This window comes from Nannobrachium achirus, assembly GCF_963921795.1.
Source record: "Nannobrachium achirus genome assembly, chromosome: 2".
NCBI lineage: Eukaryota > Metazoa > Chordata > Actinopteri > Myctophiformes > Myctophidae > Nannobrachium > Nannobrachium achirus.
In genome coordinates this window covers 74,840,861-74,867,484 of record NC_137811.1, presented here as the reverse complement: position 1 = coordinate 74,867,484, position 26,624 = coordinate 74,840,861, and the positions used below count along the sequence as shown (strand labels likewise).

At 41.6% G+C, this 26,624-nt stretch overlaps 1 protein-coding gene across 2 annotated transcripts in view; it reads right to left on the bottom strand.

The window, feature by feature from the left end:
- The window catches only part of smg9 (SMG9 nonsense mediated mRNA decay factor), a 65,176-nt gene that overhangs the window by 13,172 nt on the left and 25,380 nt on the right, over window positions 1–26,624 (bottom strand). For both annotated transcript variants that reach the window (XM_080749153.1, XM_080749154.1), the window contains 6 exons: window positions 21,736–21,847; window positions 17,891–17,986; window positions 17,101–17,186; window positions 13,808–13,914; window positions 11,885–11,992; window positions 7,895–8,020 (listed from right to left, as the gene is read on the bottom strand). In XM_080749153.1, the coding sequence (XP_080605279.1) occupies window positions 7,895–8,020; window positions 11,885–11,992; window positions 13,808–13,914; window positions 17,101–17,186; window positions 17,891–17,986; window positions 21,736–21,847 (635 nt within the window). The remainder of the gene's footprint in view (window positions 1–7,894; window positions 8,021–11,884; window positions 11,993–13,807; window positions 13,915–17,100; window positions 17,187–17,890; window positions 17,987–21,735; window positions 21,848–26,624) is intronic.

Below are 26,624 nucleotides of genomic sequence, written 5' to 3'. Positions count from 1 at the left end.
ATTATATTAGATATCATGTTTATTATTATATAATGTATAGTTTTATAATGTTCGCAGTTCAAAGACCTCACTTTCCTGTGCTTTTTTTCCTCCCAAACTGCTAATAAAGTATCACTGTTTATTTCTGTGGTTTGATGAACTGGTCTGGAATGATTCCTGCTCCTGCCCACTCCCGGTGATTTTCATTCCTGTCCCGTCCCGATCACGGCAATGATCAAAATTTGACTCCTGTCCTGCGGGAATGCAGGATTTTTTTATAATTTAGGCACCCCTACATTATAATTTTCACTCCCAGCACCTTATATTTATAGCATATCGTCGTTGTCGGGTGGAAACCTTGTACTGTATGTCCAAAACCGTTTGTTTTGTATTTATTATCTATAAAATATACTAAACTAGTGAAAACGGCAGATCTACAAGCACACACCGCCTCGCATCGTGAGGCGTTTTGTGCTTGCAGATCGGCTGTTTTCTGCAGCAGTCTTGTATGAAGCAGGGCTTTGCTTTACCAAAAGACGTACACATTTGAAACTTGGAGATACGAGGTTTCTGCCCGACAGTGACGATATTTTAGTGATCATGTTACGAGGAAAACGTTGATATAATAGCCATTTTGGTTAGAACCGACTGAAAATAACAAGTTTAAAATGATACTAAATATTTTTTCAAGTGTCCAAATAAATTCCAAATATTATCAAATTATCTCGCGGCACCCCTGGACTGCCGTCGCAGGCACCCCAGGGTGCCCCGTCACCCACTTTGAATAACCTCGCTTACCAGGCTTTCTGGGGAAAAGCCTGGTGTTCGTTCACAACAGGCCGTTTGGTTTCCGCCCAACGTGGAAACCATTAGAAGAAGCGGCGTCGCTTTGATTTGGTTCCCTCCGTTTGTTTCCCCAATCCCTATTAAAATGCTTGAGTAGCCTAGTGTAGTCTTTCCAGTCGCTACGAGTTGGACTAAAAGATGCATATACCAAAATAATTTTTCAAAAGCAAAACTACTCCGCATCAAGGAGTTAAAGGCCCTAAAAGTATGTCCTTGAGTGCAGGGGAATTATTTTGGGTTAAAACTGTTTCCGGTGCAGTCCCGGGACCCACAGGTGGTCATTCAAATGGGTCCCAGAAAAGTTTTATGAGTCCTCAATACAATGTTTTCGAGCGATGTGAGCTTGTAGATCGGCTATTTTCAAAATGTTTGCCTATTTCTTATATTTATTTTACAATTTGGCTAATGTTTGAACTTAGAACTACTAAAACATGTGCCCCTGGGGCGCCCGCTGGCCTGGTGGTCAAGGCGCATACCATATACTAGGCTATGATGCCTGCTGGCGTCGCCGGTTCGATTCCCGATCCGGACGACCTTTGCCACATGTCATTCCCCATCTCTCTCCCCATTTCCTGTCAGCCTACTGTCCTATCAAATAAAGGCATAAAAAGCCCAAAAACAAATATTTTAAAAATTAAAAATAATAAATAATAATAAAAGAGAAAAAAAACAAAACATGTGCCCCTAATGAATTCGGGCGCGCAAAATGGCGTCGGACGTCAGTGGAATCAAAACATTGACGTTTCTATCGCCTGTTTAAGACTTTCTACGTGGATTTTATTTGTGTTAACGTAGGGTAAAGTAGGATGCTTTCACCCATGAACAATGGTGGTGTCTGTGGAATTTTAAAATGTTTTTCTTTTACCGCGACCCGGTAAATTATTTTAACATGGACTCCAATGGAGGCGCATCCCCCCGCTCCAGACCGGTTACAAGCCCATAAAGTGAAGTGATCCCAGACTAACTTTGAAAACCCTTGCTCTACAGAACATCATGTCTGCTCTACAGAACACCATGCTCTACAGCAGTGGTTCTCAACCTGTGGGTCGGGACCCCCAGGGGGGGTCCCCAAATTATTTTGGGGGGTCTCCAGATGATTAGCTTAACCCTCTAAGGCCCACGGTTGTAATATTACAACGTTTGTATTTTATCCAAAAAAAGGTTTAAATCATTTTATTTTAGCTCCCCCTACCAGCTAAACACCACCATTGGATTCTATTGTTTAACATTGTGCAACATTGTTTTCTCACTCAACAGTAAACAAAAAACCACAAAGTTTAAGGGTATAGAGCAGGGGTGTCGAACTCATCTTGGGGTGAGGGCCGCATTGGATGAAAGGCGACTTGATGAGGGCCGAACCAGTCGCGGATCGGATGGCATGCACAGTCGCGCACATGTTCGCTCTGTTTTTCTTCCTGTCGTCTCAGCCACTGCTGTAGCTAGCAGTATAGCAGTATATCATTTTACAAATTGTGTTCATTATTAAGTAAAATAGCTACTTTCATTATTGGTATTACAGTTGCAGTTAGGTACGAGAGATGCTATTTGTTTAAAGGAGTAGTTCATCCCCAAAATGACTTTTTTTTCTTTGATTACTCACGCCATGGAGAATTGAGTTCAATAATATATTTTTATTTTATTTGTCGCATTACTAAGACAAAAATGTGATAATAGTACACTTCCCCCCATTGATTCCGGATGGGGACCCAAACGCATTTGGGTCCCGGAATCAATAGGCATGTATTTATTGAAATCAAATTTCTGTTTTAGGAATGAGTCTACATTGGCTCCATGGCATTTTGGGGGTGAACTACTCCTTTAAGAAGTGCCAATAAGAATAAACCATTTGATAAATTCCTGATAGTCTCCAGTACGCTATAATTTGTAAATGGCTAAAAAAAATATTATTGATGCAGGACAATAATAATTTTTATTGTATTTTATAATAAAAAAATAAAAGTAATGAACAATAATGGCATATTCAGAAAATATCGGAATAATAAAACTTTTACATTTTTATTATTATTATATTTTTTAAATAAGTTATTTTTTTTAACAACATTAATTTCCATGTCTAATATGTGTAATCTTTGAGTACAGTTCGAATATTGTAGGTATGTTCAGGTATTATTCATAGCCAGACCAACCACCCTATTCCTAGCAATGCTGTCATCTTCAAAGAGAGAGAGAGAGCTGGTCACTTAACATTCCAATCAATCAACTCAATCACTGCCAGGTGGGAGAAACCTAGCCTGCAGTGAGAAGGAGTTAGTTAGGTTAATTCTTAAAACAATCATAACTCTTGACAGGAATGGGCTAGAGACTTACTTTTTTTTCCTAAATGCTCAGAAATGTATGCTCTAGCCTGGGGGGCCGGATTGAATCATCTCGCGGGCCGGATTCGGCCCGCGGGCCGTATGTTTGACATCCCTGGTATAGAGGGTATCTGCACATTTCTAAAGTGCATTTTCAAGGACTTTCTAATTGCGACCGTAGGTCGCATTTACTATCAAACCCTGCACAAAGTGTAAGTCCGTCAGTCCGTCAGTCCGTCTGTCACACCTCACACGTCACACTCTTGCCCTGCTCATATCTCCGCAACCGTTGCCCCGATCCATGCCACATTTTGCACACACGTTCCTTGCCTGCCGAACTACAACCTCCAAGGACCCCCGGAGCTCCAGGGACCCCCAGGTCCCTGGGGGACCCCCAGATGTAAAAAATGACCAAATGTGCTAAACTGACCAAATGACCACCCCAACAGGGCTGCTCACGGGGAATTCCCGGGGACCACCCACTCCTGGTGCTCCAGAATGGATGCAAAAGTGGTGGCGCCCCCAGTGGAGGACCCCCTACACTGCAGCTCACATAAAATGCCGTAACTCCGGCTAGGAGCGACCGGGACAGCCGGGGCCGGTACCTATTCGTCCGCCTTGCCGGCGCGGAGACCCCACCCCTCATTTCTCACATGGCCCTCTTCTAGCGCCACCATGAGGCCGATTCTTGCAAAACACATTTTTGGACACTGCTCCTACAATTTTTGCCCTAAAATCACGCAAATCGGTACACAGTATGTCTACACTCATCCCATCAACATGAATCTCTCCCATATAGCGCCACCTCCAGGCCGATTTTTAAAAACACATTTTTGGACACTGCTCCTACAGATTTTGCCCTAAAATCACGAAAATCACTACACAGTATGTCTACACTCATGTCATCAACATGGATCAGGAAGATTTTGGCAAAACACATTTTTGCCCTATTTGTGGAGATAAGTGACCTACGGTCGCTTATCTCCCGATTAGGGAGTCTTACTGGTACCTCTAAATTGACAAATTAAACTTTTGCCATATTGTCAAATATTAGAGGCAGAAATTGTGAAAATAGCCGATCTACATGCTCACAACGCCTCGCAACGCGAGGCGTTGTGAGCATGTAGATCTGCTATTTTCACAATAGAACTGTGTTATAAAAAATGTAATGCCTCAACTCTTAATGCTCGTCAGGGTCAGGGGGGTCCCCAGTTAAAATATGATTATTTTGGGGGTCACGGCCTGAAAAGGTTGAGAACCACTGCTCTACAGAACACCATGTCTCCTCTACAGAACATCATGTCTCCTCTACAGAACATCATGTCTCCTCTACAGAACATCATGTCTGCTCTACAGAACATCATGTCTCCTCTACAGAACATCATGTCTCCTCTACAGAACATCATGTCTCCTCTACAGAACATCATGTCTCCTCTACAGAACATCATGTCTCCTCTACAGAACATCATGTCTCCTCTACAGAACATCATGTCTCCTCTACAGAACATCATGTCTCCTCTACAGAACATCATGTCTCCTCTACAGAACATCATGTCTCCTCTACAGAACATCATGTCTCCTCTACAGAACATCATGACTCCTCTACAGAACATCATGTCTCCTCTACAGAACATCATGTCTCCTCTACAGAACATCATGTCTCCTCTACAGAACATCATGTCTCCTCTACAGAACATCATGCTCTACAGAACATCATGACTCCTCTACAGAACATCATGTCTGCTCTACAGAACATCATGACTCCTCTACAGAACATCATGTCTCCTCTACAGAACATCATGTCTCCTCTACAGAACATCATGTCTCCTCTACAGAACATCATGTCTCCTCTACAGAACATCATGTCTCCTCTACAGAACATCATGTCTCCTCTACAGAACATCATGTCTCCTCTACAGATCATGTCTCCTCTACAGAACATCATGTCTCCTCTACAGAACATCATGTCTCCTCTACAGAACATCATGCTCTACAGAACATCATGTCTCCTCTACAGAACATCATGTCTCCTCTACAGAACATCATGTCTCCTCTACAGAACATCATGACTCCTCTACAGAACATCATGTCTCCTCTACAGAACATCATGTCTCCTCTACAGAACATCATGTCTGCTCTACAGAACATCATGTCTGCTCTACAGAACATCATGTCTCCTCTACAGAACATCATGTCTCCTCTACAGAACATCATGTCTCCTCTACAGAACATCATGTCTCCTCTACAGAACATCATGTCTCCTCTACAGAACATCATGACTCCTCTACAGAACATCATGTCTCCTCTACAGAACATCATGTCTCCTCTACAGAACATCATGTCTCCTCTACAGAACATCATGTCTGGTCTACAGAACATCATGTCTCCTCTACAGAACATCATGTCTCCTCTACAGAACATCATGTCTGCTCTACAGAACATCATGTCTGCTCTACAGAACATCATGCTCTACAGAACATCATGTCTGCTCTACAGAACATCATGACTCCTCTACAGAACATCATGTCTCCTCTACAGAACATCATGTCTCCTCTACAGAACATCATGTCTCCTCTACAGAACATCATGACTCCTCTACAGAACATCATGTCTGCTCTACAGAACATCATGACTCCTCTACAGAACATCATGTCTCCTCTACAGAACATCATGTCTCCTCTACAGAACATCATGTCTCCTCTACAGAACATCATGTCTCCTCTACAGAACATCATGTCTCCTCTACAGAACATCATGTCTCCTCTACAGAACATCATGTCTCCTCTACAGAACATCATGTCATCTCTACAGAACATCATGTCTCCTCTACAGAACATCATGTCTCCTCTACAGAACATCATGTCTCCTCTACAGATCATGTCTCCTCTACAGAACATCATGTCTGCTCTACAGAACATCATGTCTCCTCTACAGAACATCATGTCTCCTCTACAGAACATCATGTCTCCTCTACAGAACATCATGTCTCCTCTACAGAACATCATGTCTCCTCTACAGAACATCATGTCTCCTCTACAGAACATCATGTCTCCTCTACAGAACATCATGTCTCCTCTACAGAACATCATGTCTCCTCTACAGAACATCATGCTCTACAGAACATCATGTCTCCTCTACAGAACATCATGTCTCCTCTACAGAACATCATGTCTCCTCTACAGAACATCATGACTCCTCTACAGAACATCATGTCTCCTCTACAGAACATCATGTCTCCTCTACAGAACATCATGTCTCCTCTACAGAACATCATGTCTCCTCTACAGAACATCATGTCTCCTCTACAGAACATCATGACTCCTCTACAGAACATCATGTCTCCTCTACAGAACATCATGTCTCCTCTACAGAACATCATGTCTCCTCTACAGAACATCATGACTCCTCTACAGAACATCATGTCTCCTCTACAGAACATCATGTCTCCTCTACAGAACATCATGTCTCCTCTACAGAACATCATGTCTCCTCTACAGAACATCATGTCTCCTCTACAGAACATCATGTCTCCTCTACAGAACATCATGACTCCTCTACAGAACATCATTTCTGCTCTACAGAACATCATGACTCCTCTACAGAACATCATGTCTCCTCTACAGAACATCATGTCTCCTCTACAGAACATCATGTCTCCTCTACAGAACATCATGTCTCCTCTACAGAACATCATGTCTCCTCTACAGAACATCATGTCTCCTCTACAGATCATGTCTCCTCTACAGAACATCATGTCTCCTCTACAGAACATCATGTCTCCTCTACAGAACATCATGCTCTACAGAACATCATGTCTCCTCTACAGAACATCATGTCTCCTCTACAGAACATCATGTCTCCTCTACAGAACATCATGACTCCTCTACAGAACATCATGTCTCCTCTACAGAACATCATGTCTCCTCTACAGAACATCATGTCTGCTCTACAGAACATCATGTCTGCTCTACAGAACATCATGTCTCCTCTACAGAACATCATGTCTCCTCTACAGAACATCATGTCTCCTCTACAGAACATCATGTCTCCTCTACAGAACATCATGTCTCCTCTACAGAACATCATGACTCCTCTACAGAACATCATGTCTCCTCTACAGAACATCATGTCTCCTCTACAGAACATCATGCTCTACAGAACATCATGACTCCTCTACAGAACATCATGTCTGCTCTACAGAACATCATGACTCCTCTACAGAACATCATGTCTCCTCTACAGAACATCATGTCTGCTCTACAGAACATCGTGTCTCCTCTACAGAACATCATGCTCTACAGAACATCATGTCTCCTCTACAGAACATCATGTCTCCTCTACAGAACATCATGCTCTACAGAACATCATGTCTCCTCTACAGAACATCATGTCTGCTCTACAGAACATCATGACTCCTCTACAGAACATCATGTCTCCTCTACAGAACATCATGTCTCCTCTACAGAACATCATGTCTCCTCTACAGAACATCATGTCTCCTCTACAGAACATCATGTCTCCTCTACAGAACATCATGACTCCTCTACAGAACATCATGTCTCCTCTACAGAACATCATGTCTCCTCTACAGAACATCATGTCTGCTCTACAGAACATCATGTCTCCTCTACAGAACATCATGTCTCCTCTACAGAACATCATGTCTCCTCTACAGAACATCATGTCTCCTCTACAGAACATCATGTCTCCTCTACAGAACATCATGCTCTACAGAACATCATGTCTGCTCTGACCTGCTTTAGACAGGGCGTCGTCTCCATCACTCTCCTGCAGAGGAAGCAGGAACATGTTGACCTCCGTGTCCAGGTAGTCCCGTCCCAGACCTGGGAAGATGTTACAGTCCAGCATGGACAGGGTCCCTGGAAACATCAGTGGAACGTGTTAGATACATCACACCATGTTGGATAACGTGGACAATGTCCCTGAAAACACATCATGTTACGTCCAGTGGTGTGATATGAGTTTTTGAAGTGGTGGCCCTCAAAAGTCATGACGTCACATGTGTGCACGCATGCCTGCCGCTCAGTGCTAATACTGTATAACACAACATTTTTAATCTAATTATATTTCTTATTATTTAGGGTGCGTTCGGAAACCCGCACCGGGTGTGTGCTCAGTGTAGCGAGTGCAGTGGGCGTGACGTTGTAGAGTGCGTTCAGTGTGGCATATTTACGAACGACCAGTTAAGAGGCAGCTGTGTGCTTTTTCACTCTGAACTCTGAAGGTAAACATTCTGAAAAGCAGCAGTTGCTAACGTAACGTTGATATTGAAAGGAGATGTAATTCCTAACATTGGCATACCTGCTGTTAGTTTACCCGTTGATGCGTGTGAAACTATCAAGCCCAAACGACCAATTAAGCTGCAAATGCTGCATTTTGCGGTCATTTCCTCCATTGTTCACAGCTGAGAAGCGCTCGAGACACGGCCATGAAAACCAACCTATCAAAACACCGCACTGACGCACCACACCGTCAAACCCCATCTTCTGAGGAGGGTTGGTCAGTGCGTGCACTCAACACACTGGTGCGCCGTCGAGCTGTCACACAACTTGATGACGTGCGTGCTTGCGCGTGTGCGTGCGTGCATGTGGGGCACGCGTGCGCACAGCTTGATAAGTGTGGGCTCGCCGATCCCAACCGAGCCCACAGGTTACGTCCGAGCCCACTGGTTATGTCCAGTAACAGCCTTTCATTGGTTTCAAGGGAAGGAAAATAAACAAAGCTTGTGATGTTACTGCTGGGAAAAACGAACCTTACAGTATGTCACTGATCTGCAGTAAAAGTATGTTTTTCATCTCTGTGAGGATTTTAAAATGTGCTTTGTGTACTTTATTCAAGCTGAAATGTTGTTTAAAGGAGCTGCTGTTTAAAGACTCCCAATGTAAACATGCCATAGTGCTTTATTGGGTTTAAATCCTATTAGTAGACCTTGTATCTGAACTGTACTGTACTGTGCTTTTCCTATGCAAACTTCTAATGAAGTATGCAATCAATTGATCAAATACCTAAACTTTTGAATGTGGCTCAAGCTACAGTGAGTTCCTCTGCATCTATACAATATCTGGCCATTTAGTAGCACAGCATGGTAAGCAGTGTAATGCAATGGGATCCTGTAGCTGAATCGAAATGAAGTGTTAACTGGCTGTCATCTGTCCTGCAACTGAGCCAGTTACAGATCTTCATATGCCTTTGTATCCCAGGTAACATCTGAACATACTGTACCTACCAATCACCTTATTCCAGCTTCTAATAGAGTGAATGAAACTAGATCTGACATCTACAACACCACAGACAGAATACCATATCCGAGTATAGGGGTATTTTGTCAAGTAAATATTGCAGTATCTTTCTAACCTTTATATTTGAGGTGAGAGGACCATCACTACCTTTATATTTGAGATGGGTGGACCATCACTACCTTTATATTTGAGATGGGTGGACCATCACTACCTTTATTACCCGGCTTGTTTGAATGCTTGATTCTGATTGGTCAATCGCTGAAATCAGAGGTCTGATATTCTCCGATAACAGACCGCTCCGCTCTATAACAGACCGCTGCCTAATCAAAGGCTCAAAGCACCTGCTGCAGTCAAGCTGCACTGCGTGAATCTTGTGCCGTATCCAACATGTCAGCCATGTAAACACACACACACACAGCGACATTTAGAACTAAACGTTGCAATCAAGAATGTTTTTTAAAATATTTTAAGCGAGACATAGTAGACGTAGTATCAGAAAATGGACCTTATCTAATCAGCACTTCCTTGTTTTCCAAGGCGACCATGTCGCGCTAGGGGGACGCCCAGCGCGACACTTGTGGAACACTTCCAGCCGTCTGTAAACAAGGAAATACTTTGTTTTGTTTCTAGTTTTGAGTCAAATTATTAATTTGATTTAGTAGCCGGGTAATAAGCGGGATAATGAATGGCTCCTTGGTGAATGACGATATATAATATAACATCCCTTCGGCCTGATAACTCAGTTATCAGTTATCAGGCCGTCGGTCTGTTATGTATCGTCATTCACCAAGGAGCCAGTCATTATCCCTTACTTATATTTAAGATGCGTGGACCATCACTACCTTTATATTTGAGGTGAGAGGACCATCACTACCTTTATATTTGAGGTGACAGAGGACCACCACTACCTTTATATTTGAGGTGAGAGGACCACCACTACCTTTATATTTGAGGTGAGAGGACCACCACTACCTTTATATTTGAGGTGAGAGGACCATCACTACCTTTATATTTGAGGTGAGAGGATCATCACTACCTTTATATTTGAGGTGAGAGGACCATCACTACCTTTATATTTGAGGTGAGAGGACCATCACTACCTTTATATTTGAGGTGAGAGGATCATCACTACCTTTATATTTGAGGTGAGAGGACCATCACTACCTTTATATTTGAGGTGAGAGGATCATCACTACCTTTATATTTGAGGTGAGAGGACCATCACTACCTTTATATTTGAGGTGAGAGGACCATCACTACCTTTATATTTGAGGTGAGAGGATCATCACTACCTTTATATTTGAGGTGAGAGGACCATCACTACCTTTATATTTGAGGTGAGAGGATCATCACTACCTTTATATTTGAGGTGAGAGGACCATCACTACCTTTATATTTGAGGTGAGAGGACCATCACTACCTTTATATTTGAGGTGAGAGGATCATCACTACCTTTATATTTGAGGTGAGAGGACCATCACTACCTTTATATTTGAGGTGAGAGGACCATCACTACCTTTATATTTGAGGTGAGAGGATCATCACTACCTTTATATTTGAGGTGAGAGGACCATCACTACCTTTATATTTGAGGTGAGAGGATCATCACTACCTTTATATTTGAGGTGAGAGGACCATCACTACCTTTATATTTGAGGTGAGAGGACCATCACTACCTTTATATTTGAGGTGAGAGGATCATCACTACCTTTATATTTGAGGTGAGAGGACCATCACTACCTTTATATTTGAGGTGAGAGGACCATCACTACCTTTATATTTGAGGTGAGAGGACCACCACTACCTTTATATTTGAGGTGAGAGGACCATCACTACCTTTATATTTGAGGTGAGAGGACCATCACTACCTTTATATTTGAGGTGAGAGGACCACCACTACCTTTATATTTGAGGTGAGAGGACCATCACTACCTTTATATTTGAGGTGAGAGGACCACCACTACCTTTATATTTGAGGTGAGAGGACCACCACTACCTTTATATTTGAGGTGAGAGGACCACCACTACCTTTATATTTGAGGTGAGAGGACCATCACTACCTTTATATTTGAGGTGAGAGGACCACCACTACCTTTATATTTGAGGTGAGAGGACCATCACTACCTTTATATTTGAGGTGAGAGGACCACCACTACCTTTATATTTGAGGTGAGAGGACCACCACTACCTTTATATTTGAGGTGAGAGGACCACCACTACCTTTATATTTGAGGTGAGAGGACCACCACTACCTTTATATTTGAGGTGAGAGGACCACCACTAACTTTATATTTGAGGTGACAGAGGACCACCACTACCTTTATATTTGAGGTAACAGAGGACCACCACTACCTTTATATTTGAGGTGAGAGGACCATCACTACCTTTATATTTGAGGTGAGAGTGGACCATCACTACCTTTATATTTGAGGTGAGAGGACCACCACTACCTTTATATTTGAGGTGACAGAGGACCATCACTACCTTTATATTTGAGGTGAGAGTGGACCATCAGCTTGTCCACCACCATGTGCATCTTCTTCAGGTTCCTGGGACAGAACTCGTCTCGTCTGGCTTTGTTCTGCACAAACACTAGACGGAGGGGGAAAAAAAAAATACACATGTTCTTGCAAAGCCCTTGTTTCAACTGCATGCAAACATCATGCGGTCACTGTCGGGCAGAAACCTTGTATCTCCATATATTGCATGTTTTCGTTTTCCTGGTATAAATATAAATGAATGGCCCATTATATACTTTGTCGTATGACAATGTTGGTATGTCACACAAAAATAGACGATCTACAAGCTCACATGCAATGATTCGTGAGCTGGTATGTGTTGTTATTGTTAAAAGGTTTCGCTATAAGGAGAAGCCCAGAATAGGCCAGGTTGTAAAGTGGTTATGTCTGTTAGTGGGTTGCTGACAGAACCCTCGCTAAAAACCCCAGGGCAAAAATCCAGTCGTCCGAGACAGTTTGCCCTCCTGGCCCCCAAGTTGTGGAATAAACTCCCTGTCGCACTTAGAACAACAGACTCACTCGCTAGCTTTCGCCGTGGACTGAAGACTCACCTTTTCAGACTCCACCTAAACCCTTAGCACTACTGAAAAATCAATGACCATACATGAAGCTAGTTAGCTTAGTTTTTAGGTTTTTTGAACCTTTTTTTCTTTACTGATTATATTGTTTTGTTTTCTAGATAGATATTAATTTGCATTTGTTATATTGCTGTTGATGTACTGACATATTATCTTGTTTATGATTGTGATGTTTTATCTGCTTATTGTAAGTTGCTTTGGATTAAAAGCGTCTGCTAAATGCCTAAACTGTAAACTGTAAAATGTAATAAATATTGAAAAGGCAACATGTGCGTAGAGCACACTGTGGGTGCTGGGCTGAAGAGGCTTCAGTTACACAAGGTTCAATCTGGTAAGTAATTTACAAGCATTTACTTCTTTAAATGACAACGTTTTCATCCACAGCGTATGGAAACCTTTATAATACTCATAAAGTATACATGAAAATGTGATAATATTCATAAAGTATACCTATGTGAGGATAGTACTCATATTTAATATAGTATACCTATGTGAGGATCATATTTAATATAGTATATATATTGTTATCATACTCCTGCCCAGTCCACGGTGACACTCATTCTATGTGGAGCTCTTTGCTATCTTTGTCTCTCACATGCAAGAGAGTGAGTTGAGTGTGTGAGAGAGAGTGAGGATCATATTATGTGCAGGAGTACATGCTGTATACGTACAAGAACAAAACATTATTGTATTTCTTATTATTTCTTACCTTCTTACCTTTTGCTATGATATATATATTAAGGGGGTAGGAGTTAATAAGTATTTACTTCATCCGACTCCTTTTTGGACTTTTGAAGAAAAAAAAATGATGATTGCACTTTATTTACTTTATTTTTGATTATGTATCATGTTTTTTATATTTGTGAGCATTATTATTTGTTTTAATGTTTTTGTTTTTAATTGTGAGTTCAAAATAAAGACTATCAAATCAAATCAAATCAAATATGAGAATGAGCCAGGGGTAGGGCTCCATAAGCAGTATGCTTCTCCCTACTCCTTTTTTTGGCACCTTGGACACTTTATCATGTCAAATGAACTCTTGAACTTGAACTTTTTCTATATTTATTTATCTTTTGATACTATGCTATGTTCAGATGCACGGATATCAGACTTGTATTTGTATTGAACTGTCCGAAAGTGCTGAAAAATAAAACGAACTGACTTGTATTTGTATTGAACTGTCCGAAAGTGCTGAAAAATAAAACGAACTGACTTGTATTTGTATTGAACTGTCCGAAAGTGCTGAAAAATAAAACGAACTGAACTGAACTGTACCTATGTGAGGATAGTACTCATATCATAAAGTATACCTATGTGAGGATAGTACTCGGCTCCATCGTCGGTGCCTGTAGTACCGGTGCTGTCATGGCTGGCTGAGGGAGTGGAAGGCTTCAACATCTCTGCCGTCTGGAGGAACCTGCCCACATTAAAACATAAAAAGTGCATTTATATAGCACATTTATCCAAGGCACTTTACATAAATTGTGCATTACTGTCATTCACCCATTCACATAGACATTCATACACCGATGGCAGAGGAAACCATGCAAGGCACCAACCTGCTCACTGGGAGCAACTAGGGGTTCAGAGTCTTGCTCAAGGACTCTTCCACACTAACTCTGGGGGAGCCCGGGATCGAACTGGGAACCCTTCGGGAACCCTCTGTGTTTCTAATGCCGGTTTCTCTCCTAAATCTAAATCTGAATAATGTGGTCAGGCTAAAATCCCAGTCTGTGATTTGTGAAACAGTGTGAAAGCAGCCTCCCACACTAGCGCTGTAGCCGCTGTTTCATAAACAACCAGCACAGTATGGATCAGAGTACTTGCTGTTGAGGAACTTACAGCAAGTGTCTTGCACTCGAGTTACACTCAAGAACAAAACACTTGAGTGTGTCTTGCTCAAGAGTTCTTGAGCAAGACACTGAACCCTCAACTGCTCCCTGTATGAGCAAGATGGTGCGTTCGGTTTCCTCTGCTGTCCTCTCTGTGTGAATGAGTGTGTGCATGTGCGTGCGTGCGTGTGCGTGCACCAGGGTTTCCGCTAGGCATTTTTGGGGCCGGCCACCTTGGCCGGCAGGATTTTTACCGGCCAATCAGTTAATTTATCAGCCATATTATATTGAACGTCACATACGTGTTTGCAGATGAGATACTGTATGCAGTATGTGCATGGTGCACCCAACTGATAATTACACCATTTTATGTTAGCGCTGGGCTTCCTTAATTCCTCTTTATCACAGATGCAATTGCAATCTGTTCCCGAGTTAACAATTAAAATAATATCCTCCTAACTATCTACTTATGTAGTAGCCTAGTATAAAGAAGTGAATAGGTTAAAGTGGGCGCGCAACACAAGCGAACCGTTTGCGCGCCCTGCCACACAGTACGTGGCCTACAAATTAATAAATTAATTGTATATGATTTTGGCTTCACGTCTCATTAAACCTTAATATGCAAACACACAACATTTGTTTTGTTTTGTTAATGTTATGTTGGCGCAAGGAAGGTTACTAACTTGACTTGCCTCAGTTGCTTTGACCACGATGGATCACATCCATGCGATCAGAAAGCTGTGCGAGTGTGCGTGCTTGTATAATATCCACGATTCCACAGAGTTCGGGTCCCTTTTTCATTATAGCCGGGGATCCAGTCCCTCATAATGGGAGAGGACCTGTGATGTTCTGCCGCACTTTTTATTTCTGTTTTATCTATTAGTTTGGTCATTAAGGTCCACAGAATGAGAGGCCTGCTCTGCCGGAAACTTCGCGAAAAAAAGTTATGGCCATTTGTATATTCACTGTCCCATTGACTCACTAGAAATATTTAAAAAAGAAAATAAATCTGCTTTAAGTAGCATGTGAGGGGTCAAACTAGGGGTTCTTCATTATTCTGAATCCATTGCAAGCATTTGTTTTGCATGAAAAACATTCCTTGGGCAAAATTTTGGCCATCCAAAACTGTGAAAAGTGGAAAAAAAGTGATGACTCATCACTTTTCACAGTGTTTTCACAGTGTTTGGGGGCCAATATTTTGCCCAAGGAATGTTTTTCATGCAAAACAAATGCTTGTAATGGATTCAGAATGATGAAGAACCCCTAGTTTGACCCCTCACATGCTACTTAAAGCAGATTTATTTTCTTTTTTAAATATTTCTAGTGGAGTCAATGGGACAGTGAATATACAAATGGCCGTTAACTTTTTTTCGCGATGTTTCCGGCAGAGCAGGCCTCTCATTCTGTGGACCTTAATGACCAAACTAATAGATAAAACAGAAATAAAAAGTGCGGCAGAAAATCACAGGTTCAACCCTATTCCTTGAGCTTTTGGGCATGTGGATCCCCGACTATTATCGTCTACTCTGGGTCCAGCTTGGTCTAGAACCACAGTTCTGTTCTGATTATAACACTAAAACCACGCTGTATAGCGCTGATTGTTACAAGGTGCTGGAACTGTCAGCTGTGAAACGTGATGTGTGCTTCTCCGTAAGGCCGTGTGCGTGTCTAAAATAGCAGACATACAAGCTCACAGCGCTGCGCGTTTCGACTTGTTGTGAGCTTGAAGCTCTGATATTTCCAATGCGCGTAACATAGAGATGGGATGTATGGCTATTTGAAGTGAGCCGGATCTCTGGGATCCGTTCCTTTCAAAGAGCCGTTCAAAAGACTGGCGTACTTTTCGCACCACTGTTCAGGAACGGCTCCCTACTGTGAACCGTTCATTTCAAAGAGCCGTTCAAAAGACTCGATTCGTTCGCGAAAGTCCCACCTCTAACAGCGCAGCATGAGCATGAAGCAGCAGCAGTGGCGGTGAGCTCCGCTGTCAGACTCACAGAAGACAGAACATGATACAAATTTAAAATTATGATAGGTTTTAATGGTTGTAGCTTTACTACTTTAGACAAATAATTATGTGAATAATAAGATTAAATGATAAAATAGCCTAAGAGGCATTTTCCCAGCCGGCCACGGTGGCCGGTGGACTTTATAATTACCGGCCAATTAAACATTTAACCGGTCAATGGCCGGTAAATACCGGCTAACGGAATCTCTGGCGTGCACGTGTGCGTGTGCGTGTGTGTGTGTGTGTGTGCGTGCGTGTGTGTGTGTGTGCATAGACATAGAAAGGTAGACGCCTCCTTCGGCTAGGGGGTGTATGCATTGAGCAACTAAGGGAATCTTCGTCGCTTCCGTGTTCATTGCTTCCGCGTGCGTCACACATACGGAAGTCGGTAAGCCAATCAGAGGTAGGTGGAGGCGAGTCTTTACGTATGCAGCCTATAAGAACAGCTGAGCAGCGCAACATCGGAACTGGCTCTGTTGAATTGAGTTGTGGTACTTGGATAAGTCACGGAAAAGTCACGCTGTGATTGGCCAGTAGTCACTTTGACTGACAGCGTTCCCTTAGTTTTTCCAGGAAGTCCGGACAAGAACTTTTGCACATCGCTCCAATGAACTGCAGAGGCGAACGAGGCATCTAGCTCTTTATATCTGTGTGTGTGTGTGTGTGTGTGTGTGTGTGTGTGTGTGTGTGTGTGTGTGTGTGTGTGTGTGTGTGTGTGTGTGTATACTGTATGTGTGTATATGAGTTATTTTACTGTACTTACCTGTACAGGTTGATGTCAGTGAACCAGTCCTGAACCACGATGACCACGTGACACACTGTGAACAGGAAGGCAGTGATCTGGAGAGACTGCAAGAGAACAATCACACAAACATGTATTCTTAATTAACTTGTTTATTCTTATTATTAAAGGTTTGCATGTGAAGGTGTAAATGCAATCGCACAAGGCCAAGAAGAATTATTGAATTAATAATAGGAAGGGATCGCTCCTTCCCTAATAGTGTATGTACAGTACACAGCCACAGTGCCCTCTGCAGGCCAACCACTGACCTGCATCTCTATGTATGTGTGAGCAGGTCGCACATCTCTATGTATGTGTGAGCAGGTCGCACATCTCTATGTATGTGTTTACAGTTTACAGTTTAGGCATTTAGCAGACGCTTTTAATCCAAAGCGACTTACAATAAGCAGATAATACATCACTATAATAAACAGGATAATATGTCAATACATCAACAGTAATATAACAAATGCAAATGGATATCTATCTAGGAAACGAAATAATCAGTCAAGAAAAGGTTCTAAAAACCTAAAAACAAATGCTGACTAGCTTCATGTATGGTCATTGAGTGTTTCAGTAGTGCTATGGGTTTAGGTGGAGTCTGAAAAGGTGAGTCTTCAGTCCACGGCGAAGGCTAGCGAGTGAGCAGGTCATACTGCTCACTCGCTGCTCAGGTCGTACGTATGTGTGAGCAGGTCGTACATCTCTATGTATGTGTGAGCAGGTCGTACTGACCTGCATCTCTATGTATGTGTGAGCAGGTCGTACTGACCTGCATCTCTATGTATGTGTGAGGCAGGTTGTACTCTGGAGGCAGCTTGCGGTCGTTGTTGATCAGGTGGTCCAGAATGGAGGGGCTGAGGATTGGCTGCAGAAACACAGAATAATGTGAACAGACTGCTATGGACCAAAGAAACACGCAGAATAATGTGAACACACTGCTATGGACCAAAGAAACACACAGAATAATGTGAACACACTGCTATGGAACAAAGAAACACACAGAATAATGTGAACACACTGCTATGGACCAAAGAAACACGCAGAATAATGTGAACACACTGCTATGGAACAAAGAAACACACAGAATAATGTGAACACACTGCTATGGACCAAAGAAACACGCAGAATAATGTGAACACACTGCTATGGAACAAAGAAACACACAGAATAATGTGAACACACTGCTATGGAACAAAGAAACACACAGAATAATGTGAACACACTGCTATGGAACAAAGAAACACACAGAATAATGTGAACACACTGCTATGGACCAAAGAAACACGCAGAATAATGTGAACACACTGCTATGGAACAAAGAAACACACAGAATAATGTGAACACACTGCTATGGAACAAAGAAACACACAGAATAATGTGAACACACTGCTATGGAACAAAGAAACACAGAGAATAATGTGAACAGACTGATATGGTATGTGCTGGAACATCTTGGTATGTTTTGTTATTTCTGTGTTAGTCAGCCCAAAAGCTCAAGGAATAGGGTTGAACCTGTGATGTCATGCCGTACTTTCTATTTTATCCATTAGCTTGGTCATTAAGGTCCACAGCTCTGCCGGAAACATCGTGAAAAAAAAAAAGGTTATGGCCATTTGTATGTATAGTGAATGGGACAGTGAATATACTAATGTCCATAACTTTTTTTTTCGCGACGTTTCCGGCAGAGCAGGCCTCGCATTCTGTGACCAAAAAAATACAAGGTACGGCATGACATCACAGGTCATGACTTACCATGCATTGCTATGGTAAAGACTTTCTGTCATGCAGTGTTAAAAAAAAAAAAAATACTCTTTTGTTCCAACGTCTAGGCTACAGGACATTGGAGACCAGCAACGAGGCTCTAAAACTACAAAACTGAACACTGAACAAGTTACTCTGTGTTTCCTTTTTGTTGAGATAAGTTTAACCCATTTAGGGCCTAGAATTATTGAATGCTTTAACCAGTGAAAAATAGCAGATATACAAGCTCACAGCGCGGCACCGAGTGCCGCACTGCGAGCTTGTAGATCTGCTATTTTTGAAAAAGTCGTGAAAATGTGTGCAGATCTTTGAATATATGTATTTTCAAAGCGAACGTTTGTAACTCAAATTTTGCTTCTGGGGTGGTCCCTGGAACTAGATATTTTGAGATGGGGGTCCGTGGCCAATAAATATCATTTTGGGGGTCCTTCACATGAAAAGGTTTGAGCACCACTGACATAGTAGTCTCTCAAGAACAGACTAACTGAGCTCCAGTTAAGTGAAAAGGACCTTTTCTTTGACGATGGCTGGCCAGATTGCTGACATAGAAACCTAGGTTTTTTCCAAAAATCTTAGAAGGATTCAAAAGACACTTGTAGAATCGGGTCAAAATTCTATTTTTCACGATTTTTCAAAAATAGCAGATCTACAAGCTCGCAGCGCGGCACTCGGTGCCGCGCTGTGAGCTTGTATATCTGCTATTTTTAGTATATTTAAAGCATAAAATATTGCGTCATAATGTGTTCAGGCCTAAATGGGTTAACGTAGTTGTATCCAGGTAGATCACTCCCTCCTAGGTGATGTAGAGCAGGGGTTCTCAACCTTTTCAGCCTGCGACCCCCAAAATAATCATATTTTAACTGGGGACCCCCCCACCCTAAGAGTTGAGGTATTACAGTTTGTATAACACAGTTCTATTGTGAAAATAGCCTATCTACATGCTCACAACGCCTCGCAAGAATGTAGATATCTATTTTCAAGGGGCGGGGCATAGCTCAGGGGTAGAGAAACCGTCATTAGAGCACAAAGGGTTCCCAATTCGAATCCAGGCTCCCCCTGAGTTAATGTGAGTTAACGTCGAAGAGTCCTTGAGCAAGACTCTGAACCCCTAGTTGCTCCTGGTGAGCAGGTTGGTTCCTTGCATGTTTTCAATGCCATCGGTGTATGAATGTGTGTGAATGGGTGAATGTAATGCACAATCTATGTAAAGCGCCTTGGATATATAAATGCACCATTTACCATTTTCACAATTTCTGCCTCTAATATTTGACAAACCCCTAAGCCTTTGGCCAATGTTTAATTTGACATTTTGAATTGTCGCTTTAGAAATGTGCAGATACCCTCAATACACTTAAACGTTATGTTGGTATGTTTACTGTTGAGTGAGAAATGTTGAGGCTCAGCAAGAAGGTAGCAGCTAGGACAGGGGTCGGCAACCCAAAATGTTGAAAGAGCCATATTGGACCAAAAAAAAAAAAAAAAATTCTGTCTGGAGGCGCAAAAAATTATAAAAGCCTTATATATCGTCGTTGTCGGGTGGAAACCTTGTATGTCCAAAACTTCGTTTTGTATTCATCATTTAAAAATCACACCCGTGTGAACTGAGCGGTGGTTTACCCCCCCCCCTTCCCCCCTGTGTGTGTGTGTGTGTGTGTGTGTGTGTGTGTGTGTGCGTGTGTGTGTGTGTGCCTGGTCTGGCCTGGCCTGAACAACAGCGCCCCTCCCTTAACATGTGTGGTCATAAAAGGTACTGCAGGCCTGCAGGCTACATACAGACACGCACACACACACACACGGACGGACGGACGCATACACACACGGCCACGTATAGGAGACGGTGTAACCACCGCTCAAAAAAATGAACTAAACTAGTGAAAACAGCCGATCTACAAGCACACAACGCCTCGCACCGCGAGGTGTTGTGTGCTTGTAGATCTGCTGTTTTCACTACTTTTGTGCGTCAGTGTTGTATGATGAAGCAGGGCTTTGCTTTGCGGGGGGAAAAAAACATACAAATTTGAAACTTGGAGATACAAGGTTTCTGCCCGACAGTAACAATATATTAAACGTCTATTAGCTATATTAGCCTACTATCAAAATGACTAAGTAGGCTACAAATACATAATGAGCATTACATTTAATATGCATTTACTACACATTTTTACAGCATCGGAAAGCATTAAGAATGTTTGTGTCATGTTTGTGTCATGAAGCTGGCCGGCCACTGCCACAGACATCGGGAGCTCCCGGCCAGCAGGCTGGTCCTGTGGGAACCGACGCGCGGGCATCGATCACGAGGACGTTCCGCGTTAATGTATGTGGACGTCCTGAAGAAGGATGCGTGAGCTGAAAGCTCTTCGGAACTGGCCGGGTGTATGGAGAACCGGAACGATTTGAGACTCCGACGGAAGCTCGTCTGAGGACGACCGAGAGATCTTACCCGTGTGTCCAGATAGATGACTCTCTGGCATTTGACCCGATCTTTGACCCAACTTCCAAATCCTTCCTCTAAATCAGTGGTTCTCAAACCTTTTCATGTCAAGGACCCCCAAAATTACAGGTATTTGGCCACGGACCCCCATCTCAAAATATGTTGTTCCAAGGACCCCCCAGAAGCAAATATTTGAGTTACAAATGTTCGCTTTTGAATAGATATATTCAAAGACTTGCACAGAAAAATCATGATTTTTCAAAAACAGCAGATCTACAAGCTCGCAGCGTGGCACTCGGTGCCGCGCTGCGAGCTTGTATATCTGCTATTTTTCAATGGTTAAAGCAGTCAATAATCCTAGGCCTAAATGGGTTAAACCTTATGCTGGTTTGTTTACAGTTGAGTGAGAAAAGTGATGTTACCTGTGTGTCCAGGTAGATGACTCTCTCCTGCGTGATGTAGAAGTCGATGCCAGAGCTCTGGTTCCCTCCTCTCTCCTTGATCTCCTGGGTCTGAGCTCTGAACACGTAGCCTCTGTGGAAAGATAATAAAACCCACACGCAAACATCACAATAAACAACATGTTATCTGAACACATGGTCTCTATACATGCAGCCATCACTATAAACAACATGTTATCTGAACACATGGTCTCTATACACGCAACCATCACAATAAACAACATGTTATCTGAACACATGGTCTCTATACATGCAGCCATCACTATAAACAACATGTTATCTGAACACATGGTCTCTATACACGCAACCATCACAATAAACAACATGTTATCTGAACACATGGTCTCTATACATGCAACCATCACAATAAACAACATGTTATCTGAACACATGGTCTCTATACATGCAACCATCACAATAAACAACATGTTATCTGAACACATGGTCTCTATACACGCAACCATCACAATAAACAACATGTTATCTGAACACATGGTCTCTATACACGCAACCATCACTATAAACAACATGTTATCTGAACACATGGTCTCTATACATGCAACCATCACAATAAACAACATGTTATCTGAACACATGGTCTCTATACATGCAGCCATCACAATAAACAACATGTTATCTGAACACATGGTCTCTATACACGCAGCCATCACAATAAACAACATGTTATCTGAACACATGGTCTCTATACACGCAACCATCACAATAAACAACATGTTATCTGAACACGTGGTCTCTATACACGCAGCCATCACAATAAACAACATGTTATCTGAACACATGGTCTCTATACACGCAGCCATCACAATAAACAACATGTTATCTGAACACATGGTCTCTATACACGCAACCATCACAATAAACAACATGTTATCTGAACACATGGTCTCTATACACGCAGCCATCACAATAAACAACATGTTATCTGAACATATGGTCTCTATACATGCAACCATCACTATAAACAACATGTTATCTGAACACATGGTCTCTATACACGCAGCCATCACAATAAACAACATGTTATCTGAACACATGGTCTCTATACATGCAGCCATCACAATAAACAACATGTTATCTGAACACATGGTCTCTATACATGCAACCATCACTATAAACAACATGTTATCTGAACACATGGTCTCTATACACGCAACCATCACAATAAACAACATGTTATCTGAACACATGGTCTCTATACACGCAGCCATCACAATAAACAACATGTTATCTGAACACATGGTCTCTATACACGCAACCATCACTATAAACAACATGTTATCTGAACACATGGTCTCTATACACGCAGCCATCACTATAAACAACATGTTATCTGAACACATGGTCTCTATACACGCAGCCATCACAATAAACAACATGTTATCTGAACACATGGTCTCTATACATGCAGCCATCACAATAAACAACATGTTATCTGAACACATGGTCTCTATACACGCAGCCATCACTATAAACAACATGTTATCTGAACACATGGTCTCTATACACGCAACCATCACTATAAACAACATGTTATCTGAACACATGGTCTCTATACATGCAGCCATCACAATAAACAACATGTTATCTGAACACATGGTCTCTATACACGCAGCCATCACTATAAACAACATGTTATCTGAACACATGGTCTCTATACACGCAGCCATCACAATAAACAACATGTTATCTGAACACATGGTCTCTATACATGCAACCATCACTATAAACAACATGTTATCTGAACACATGGTCTCTATACACGCAACCATCACAATAAACAACATGTTATCTGAACACATGGTCTCTATACACGCAACCATCACAATAAACAACATGTTATCTGAACACATGGTCTCTATACACGCAACCATCACAATAAACAACATGTTATCTGAACACATGGTCTCTATACATGCAACCATCACAATAAACAACATGTTATCTGAACACATGGTCTCTATACACGCAGCCATCACAATAAACAACATGTTATCTGAACACATGGTCTCTATACACGCAACCATCACTATAAACAACATGTTATCTGAACACATGGTCTCTATACATGCAACCATCACAATAAACAACATGTTATCTGAACACATGGTCTCTATACACGCAACCATCACAATAAACAACATGTTATCTGAACACATGGTCTCTATACATGCAACCATCACAATAAACAACATGTTATCTGAACACATGGTCTCTATACACGCAACCATCACAATAAACAACATGTTATCTGAACACATGGTCTCTATACATGCAACCATCACTATAAACAACATGTTATCTGAACACATGGTCTCTATACACGCAACCATCACTATAAACAACATGTTATCTGAACACATGGTCTCTATACACGCAACCATCACAATAAACAACATGTTATCTGAACACATGGTCTCTATACACGCAACCATCACAATAAACAACATGTTATCTGAACACATGGTCTCTATACATGCAACCATCACAATAAACAACATGTTATCTGAACACATGGTCTCTATACATGCAACCATCACAATAAACAACATGTTATCTGAACACATGGTCTCTATACACGCAACCATCACAATAAACAACATGTTATCTGAACACATGGTCTCTATACATGCAACCATCACAATAAACAACATGTTATCTGAACACATGGTCTCTATACATGCAGCCATCACAATAAACAACATGTTATCTGAACACATGGTCTCTATACATGCAACCATCACAATAAACAACATGTTATCTGAACACATGGTCTCTATACATGCAACCATCACAATAAACAACATGTTATCTGAACACATGGTCTCTATACACGCAACCATCACAATAAACAACATGTTATCTGAACACATGGTCTCTATACACGCAGCCATCACAATAAACAACATGTTATCTGAACACATGGTCTCTATACACGCAACCATCACAATAAACAACATGTTATCTGAACACATGGTCTCTATACACGCAACCATCACAATAAACAACATGTTATCTGAACACATGGTCTCTATACACGCAACCATCACAATAAACAACATGTTATCTGAACACATGGTCTCTATACACGCAGCCATCACAATAAACAACATGTTATCTGAACACATGGTCTCTATACACGCAACCATCACAATAAACAACATGTTATCTGAACACATGGTCTCTATACACGCAGCCATCACAATAAACAACATGTTATCTGAACACATGGTCTCTATACACGCAACCATCACAATAAACAACATGTTATCTGAACACATGGTCTCTATACACGCAGCCATCACAATAAACAACATGTTATCTGAACACATGGTCTCTATACATGCAACCATCACAATAAACAACATGTTATCTGAACACGTGGTCTCTATACACGCAACCATCACAATAAACAACATGTTATCTGAACACGTGGTCTCTATACACGCAGCCATCACAATAAACAACATGTTATCTGAACACATGGTCTCTATACACGCAGCCATCACAATAAACAACATGTTATCTGAACACATGGTCTCTATACATGCAACCATCACAATAAACAACATGTTATCTGAACACATGGTCTCTATACATGCAACCATCACTATAAACAACATGTTATCTGAACACATGGTCTCTATACACGCAGCCATCACAATAAACAACATGTTATCTGAACACATGGCCTCTATACACGCAGCCATCACAATAAACAACATGTTATCTGAACACATGGTCTCTATACACGCAACCATCACTATAAACAACATGTTATCTGAACACATGGTCTCTATACACGCAGCCATCACAATAAACAACATGTTATCTGAACACATGGTCTCTATACACGCAACCATCACAATAAACAACATGTTATCTGAACACATGGTCTCTATACATGCAACCATCACAATAAACAACATGTTATCTGAACACATGGTCTCTATACACGCAACCATCACTATAAACAACATGTTATCTGAACACATGGTCTCTATACATGCAACCATCACAATAAACAACATGTTATCTGAACACATGGTCTCTATACACGCAGCCATCACAATAAACAACATGTTATCTGAACACATGGTCTCTATACACGCAACCATCACAATAAACAACATGTTATCTGAACACATGGTCTCTATACATGCAGCCATCACAATAAACAACATGTTATCTGAACACATGGTCTCTATACATGCAGCCATCACAATAAACAACATGTTATCTGAACACATGGTCTCTATACACGCAACCATCACTATAAACAACATGTTATCTGAACACATGGTCTCTATACACGCAACCATCACAATAAACAACATGTTATCTGAACACATGGTCTCTATACACGCAGCCATCACAATAAACAACATGTTATCTGAACACATGGTCTCTATACATGCAACCATCACAATAAACAACATGTTATCTGAACACATGGTCTCTATACACGCAGCCATCACTATAAACAACATGTTATCTGAACACATGGTCTCTATACACGCAGCCATCACAATAAACAACATGTTATCTGAACACATGGTCTCTATACATGCAACCATCACAATAAACAACATGTTATCTGAACACATGGTCTCTATACACGCAGCCATCACTATAAACAACATGTTATCTGAACACATGGTCTCTATACACGCAGCCATCACAATAAACAACATGTTATCTGAACACATGGTCTCTATACATGCAACCATCACAATAAACAACATGTTATCTGAACACATGGTCTCTATACACGCAACCATCACAATAAACAACATGTTATCTGAACACATGGTCTCTATACACGCAGCCAT